General features: G+C 39.6%; 1 protein-coding gene across 1 annotated transcript; it reads left to right on the top strand.

The window, feature by feature from the left end:
* Window positions 1-2555: 2555 nt before the first annotated feature.
* LOC134652889 (uncharacterized) lies at window positions 2556-6647 on the top strand. The gene is made up of 2 exons (XM_063508080.1): window positions 2556-3100; window positions 6043-6647. The coding sequence occupies exons 1-2, from the start codon at window positions 2692-2694 to the stop codon at window positions 6573-6575; spliced, it is 942 nt and encodes a 313-aa protein (XP_063364150.1). The 5' UTR covers window positions 2556-2691; the 3' UTR covers window positions 6576-6647.
* Window positions 6648-6852: the final 205 nt, after the last annotated feature.

The following is a 6852-nucleotide window of genomic DNA, read 5'->3' as shown; positions in this document are numbered from 1 at the left end:
TATCACGTTCGTCGAGCAGCCAGATCATTCGGATATTCCGGGACATAATGTCTCAGGTCACTTAAAGGGTTATTACAAGATCGCTCGACATTACAGGTTTGCGCTTAACCACGTCTTCAGAACGCTACAGCACAAGGCTGTCATAATTCTAGAAGATGACTTGGACATTTCACTCGACTTCTACGAGTATTTCCGCGCCACTTATCCACTATTGTATCAAGATCCCACGATCTGGTGCGTATCAGCATGGAACGATAATTGCAAGAAGGATCTGGTGGATATTAGTGAAACGGAGCTGCTACATCGAACGGACTTCTTTCCAGGCTTGGGCTGGATGTTGTTATCGAAGACATGGGAAGAGCTAGAACCGAATTGGCCGGAAACTTACTTCGACGACTGGCTACGCGATCCAGCAATCTCCCGTGGTCGCGTTTGCATCAGACCAGAAATATCTAGAACTTTTAATTTCGGAAGGTATGGAGTTAGCAATACGTACTCCTTTGACCGACATCTTCGCCACATGATTGTCAACAAATATTTCATACCTTTCACTAAGTACGACCTCTCTTATTTGCTGAATGAAAATGAGGACATGTTTTTTTCGTTCGTGTATTCGCTACCAGAATTCACAGATGAAGAAGTAATTGCAGGCACTCTTAACAGCAGTTTAAAATTTGTCCGGGTGTCTTATACGGACGTTGGTGATTTTAAGAAATCGGCGGTGAAGTTTGGTTTGATGGATGATCTGAGACACGGTGTACCACGTACGGGGCTACGCGGGATTGTGCAGTGCTTTATCAAAGGCCGTCGCGTGTTCCTCGTTCCTAAAATAAAAAGTATAGTAATAGAGTAGCGTTGCGTCGGTAGTAAAATTACCGTTACCAGGAATTTCCCATTTGGGAAATTTACCAATATTTTCCATTTTTACAAGTACCCAAAAACCGGTAAATACAATTGGGATGGAATGTGTGTGTGTTACTATTGTATGGGATTACTTTTATTACATTCGAGCAGACTAAATCGTTATCTTTACTTCGCTTATTATTAAGTAGCTATTAGTATATAGTTGTACCTATTAATATAATTTTGAGAAAAATATGTTATGAATTACTTATGATAAAGCCATTAGGGCTCTGTGAGTTGTAAACCTCGCTATAAGTTTCATAAGGTTAAACAATGTAGAATAGTTTTACAAGGGGGCAAAGTTGTTGTTTAACCGCTCTTGCTAATATTGATACCCGAGCAAGCGAAAGATTCCAAAATTGAGTTAAACAAATTTTGCCCCCGAGTGAAACACAAAATTTTTCACCACACCAACCCGAAGCAAATATTAAATGTAAAATATCAAACTAAAACCAAATCAAATTCAAATGAATGTTATTAAATATTTATCATCCAAAATCATCATTTAAAAGTCAATTCTACCAGCAAACATAAGACAACAACTCAAAATTTGCATTTGATTACTTTGCCTCACATGTGAATTACTGATAGCAAAGTGCAACTTTTCTATCCGTTTTTGAAGTGCAAAGTAAGCCATTCAGAGCTGGTGTGGTGAAAGATTATTTACATTTTACTTCGTTAAGCCATTGCCATTACAAGCGAACTCACGATGCTCTTAAGTGACATAGACCCTACTGGCCTACTTAAGTCCTTTATGCCAATTGCTAACCATATTGATCATGTGCCAAAAAACGAAACGACAGAAAAATTATATCTAACTACCGAACCTGCTCACAAAATTTCACGAGAAACGGTTAAGAAATGCGACTTGTACCTAGATGAGATATCCGTACATACGATAGCATTTTTGCCCAAGCTCAAACGAAGACCTTCGCTAAAGCTCGGTCTATAGGATAACAAACCATTAGTTTTATGTAAACGTTTTATCCATGTTATTAGGTTAATTAAAACAATGCGGTTGTATTGTAGGTAGGTATTTGTAATGAATCTTTAATTTAAATTAATTATTAGCATTGATTTTATTAATTAAACCTAATTTTTACATTTATTTTTATTTAGCCCTAAAGTCTGTAACTATACAACGAGCGAGCGAAGCGAAGCGAAGTTCTTAGATTCAACTTGGAATTGGAACACACCGCTGGTTAGGGGCACGTCCCGGCAATTCAATGTTTATAAGCTGAACTATCAGAGGAAAGTTTGAATAGTTTGATGGACCATAACTTAAGTAAATTTGTTCTAATTGGGTAAACGTCTAATTCTAAATTAAATTGGGTAAACGTGTAGTTGAGGGCATTATATTTTAGTCATTAAATTATGAGGCTCGATCAAGGGGTTATAGAGCTAGAAGAGCCTAGAAGGCCAAAAAGCTGTGCTATCAAACACGGTGCATTGTTAGTTTAGGCGGATTCTAGGTAAGTCGGTTATTACATAGGTACATACATACCTACATATAATCACGCCTATTTCCCGGAGGGGTAGGCAGAGACCCGGATTTCCATTTGCTACGATCCTGACATACCTACCTCTTTCGTTTCCGTAAATCGCGTAAAGCGTAAGTCGGTTATTATAAATTAGGTCATTAGAACTGGCCTACACATACGAGCGTTTCTCGGAAGTGTTAATTGGAAATGGCCGTATGACCCGTTAAGTTTCCGAAAACACATCCGCGCGTCAAACAAATGCACATGTGTGTCACCCGACTACGCATACGTTAGCTCCCTATAAAACATGATCGCATACTCCGAGAGCATTAATCCTGGATTAGTATTCACACTCAGCAGACTTCGTCGTTACTCTGTGGTACACTTGCAACGAACCAGCAGTCACTGTAGCTATCCAAAACAGTTGCGCATCACAGTTTATACCAAAATGGCCTACAAATTATTTGCGTTTCTGATAATCGCGACAGCTTTCGTGTTGGTTCAGTCGAAGCCTCTTGAACAGTTTGCGGTGGAGCCAGTTGCAGAAATGATGGAGACAGCAGAAGCACAGCATCCATTCCTGCCGCGGTTTGCGATGAAGAGATTGAAAGAGAAACGCGAGGAGGCGCAGCGTAGGAACGGACACAACGCGCAAGCTCGTGGTGATAACCGACGCAGAGCGCCGTGTGTTCAAAATGGATACGGATATGGCGTAAGTTTTAGCATTAAAAGCATTACTCCATTGAATTCAAAAACATTGCAACTTCAAATGATGAGACGGTTAGGGTCTCATCAATGGGGAATCAGTTAGGTAGATAAGTCATAACATAGTTAGGTAGATATAAGGGCAAGCGTCAACCCTCGTACGGTACGACCGATACCCACTACTGATAGCCAAATAGCCAGCCTTTCTCCGTGAGTGGTCCTGGCCCGTGGGTCCGAAATGTAGGAGGTAATTTTCAAACTTATAATTAGGTAAGTACACTAGGTACCTAGGCGATTATGTTCCGTTTTAGTGATATTAGGTACCTATTAACTACCTATATCTACCTATAGTCCGTTTTGTCATACTTAAACTTTTTAACTGTTCGACCGGGAATCGAATTACTTTAGCAAGTTACTCTATGTACTTTAGTGCTTCAGCTTCCGTACAATGAGAAAGGCAATCATCTGTTGTCTGACATTCGATACGAGACATCTATAAAAATGGCTGGTTATATACTATAGTAACAGTTCAATTGATCTCTACTATACACAGTTTTGGACTTAAGTCCAAGAAAAAATATTGACTTCCTACTTTAGTCAATATTTTTTTTGCCCAAAATGGACAAGTCAATCGAAATCAGATTATATGCATTGATGCCAAGACACTGGTATATAGGTTAGTCGGTTATAATAATGAGGTATTTAAGACTGGCCTACACATACGCGCTTTTCTCGGACGTGTTAATTGGAAATGGCCGTATGACCCGTTACGTTTCCGAAAACACATCCGCGCGTCAAACAAATGCACATGTGTGTCACCCGACCACGCATACCGTAGCTCCCTATAAAACATGATCGCATACTCCGAGAGCATTAATCCTGGATTAGTGTTCACACTCAGCAGACTTCGTCCTTACTCTGTGGTACACTTGCGACGAACCAGCAGCCACTGTAGCTATCCAAAACAGTTGCGCATCACAAGTTTATACCAAAATGGCCTACAAATTATTTGCGTTGCTGATAATCGCGATAGCTTTCGTGTTGGTTCAGTCGAAGCCTCTAGAATCGACTGAAGTGGAGCCCGTCGAAGAGATGATGGAGACAGCAGAAGCGCACCCATTCCTGCCGCTGTTTGCTATGAAGAGGTTGAAAGAGAAACGCGAGCAGGCGAAGGCGCAGCGTAGAAACGGCCACAACACGCAAGCTCGTATTGGTAACCGACGGAGGGCGCCGTGTCCCCAAAATGGTTACGGATATGGCGTAAGTTTTATATTTTACTATTGAGGCATATATTCAGACTGTTTATAATAAAATAAATAAACAGTTTAAAATATGTCTCACGAAAGTTTAATATCATATATTCAGATTTAAAAATTAGGTCAATATTTCACTTTACCTCACTCATCATTGGTCATCGGTTTACGGTCAAGGCACCATTGTCTAAATCTGGCAACATTTAGAACTTGGATTTCAAACAGATACTATATGATCTTGATTGATTTTGATCTGCTCAATATCGAAGGGAACTGTTGGATGAGGACAGCGTACGCCCCTAGCTAGGCCAATCGGCGTGTGAAGTAGATAATAGTCTCACACCAGCTCGGAAAGGCTTACTTTGCACTTCAAAAACATTTAATATTTGCTTCGGGTTGGTGTGGTGAACATTTTTGTGTTTCACTCGGGGGCAACCTTGTAAAACAATAGTTATTTGTTTTACAAGGGGGCCAAGTTGTTGTTTAACCGCTCGTGCTAATATTGAAACCCGAGCAAGCGAAAAATTCCAAAATTGAACCAATTCGAAAAATGGAATCTTGAGCGTTGCGAGGGTTTCAAAGCACGAGGGTTAAACAAAATTTGCCCCCGAGTGAAACATCTGGTAAGCCTTTTCGAGCTGGTGTGGTGAAAATAACTATTAATCTACTTAGTATCTGGAGCCTATTATATCTGAACGGTCCAGTGTTCGTACCACCCTGCAGTAAATCCTAATAAACTGATATGGGAGACTGGGGTCGATAGAACGTGGGTTACTAGCAACTAGCTCGATAATTTTCAAACGCATGTTGATAACCGTAGGGCCCCAAAGAGGAAAAGGTACTACCCAGTTACTTCCCAACTAACATTAGGCGCTAAATATAAGGGTTAATTATTTATTAAAATAATTATTTCGTTTAGTGGTAATGGGTACCTATATCCAAATAAGTACCTAGGGGCTGTTCATAAATTACGTCATCTATTTTTGACGATTTTTAAAATAATCCAAAAATATAATCCAATAATCCCCCCTAAAATCATCCAAAAATCATGCTTCGAATGACCCCGTTTCCTCCTACGTCTTGCTACCATCATCATTCATCCGATGTCCAGACTTCCCCCCCTAATTTGAAATGACGTAATTTATGAATAGCCCCCTACATACCTGTACATTTAAGGTTAGCTGGAAGAGATCCCTTTTAGGGATAAGTTCGCCTTTGTACATAACAGTTTATTTTTATTTTATTTTTTTGTCCGTTTTATGTAAACCGGTTTATGTGCAATAAAGTGACATACATACATACCTAATATATATCTATACTCCGTTTTCTCTGTACATTATGTACAAAAATATGGAATTGTTTAATTGAGTAATTAAATCCAAACTTTTTTGACTGTTCGACCGGGAATTGAACTAGCAGGACTAGAAAGTGCTCGAGTTTTCTCACAATGAGAAAGGCATTCTGTTGTTGTCACGACGAGACATTCGATAGGTATTCGTAGAATGACTCATTATTTACTACTAACATATCACTTTCTACTAAGAACCCTAATGTTTATCCCAAACACTAAATTGGTGTCGGCAGTAACGGACGCCTTTCTTCGACCCAAATCTTTGGCAATAAAAGCATTATCAGACGACAGATATTTCCATTGTGTATTTTACATTACCCGCGTTCACAAACAATTTATATTTTCACAGAAAAAATGAAGCAAACGGTGATTGTACTGTTATCATTGGGACTCGTCGGTGCACTCGCAAATACTATACAATCGGATAATAATAATAAGGCTCTACCTGAGCCCAGTGACTCAGAAACCAAACATGAAGATACTTTAAACAAAACGGAACAAAAGGACCCTGTTGTTTCATTTATTGATACAGGATTGATCAAGGATGACGTGCGAAATGGTGAAGTCAGCATTACGATTGAACAGGATTTAATACCCCCGCCAGTCGAAATAGCTCAAGATCCTCCGACTGAGGTGTACATCACAGACATACCAGAGTTCCCGATAGAAGTTAATAATTACGACAGAACTTTGCCTGATGGCTACGAAGATGAGATTATGGACGCTGCAGCGAACTGGGTCCCGGTGCCGATATTCCGAAGGCAAAAGCATAAAGCACACAGGCGATTCTTCGGCCCCAAACATTTCATACAGAAGCCATACCGACGGTTCCACTATTATCCGTACCACGCGTTTTACCGGCCTAGACCTTACTTTTTCTAGAATATTTTAGTATTCTTATTCTTGCCATACTTAGTGTATTAATTTAATAAATTATTTTATATTGCTACATAACTGTTTTGTTATTATTATCAATCCATGTAACCTTTTATATGTATGTGATGGTGGTCAAAATCGTGGGTTCAAACCTCGGTTGTGATGGTATCTCATATCAGAAAAAATTGTACTAAAAAAAGCGGCCAAGTGCGAGTCGGACTCGCCCATGAAGGGTTCCGTATTTAGGCGATTTATGACGTATAAAAAAAAACTACTTACTAGA

This window comes from Cydia amplana, chromosome 12 (assembly GCF_948474715.1).
Source record: "Cydia amplana chromosome 12, ilCydAmpl1.1, whole genome shotgun sequence".
Taxonomy (NCBI): Eukaryota; Metazoa; Arthropoda; class Insecta; order Lepidoptera; family Tortricidae; genus Cydia; species Cydia amplana.
The sequence above is the reverse complement of the archived record's forward strand: the minus strand, read 5'-3'. Positions and strand labels throughout refer to the sequence as shown.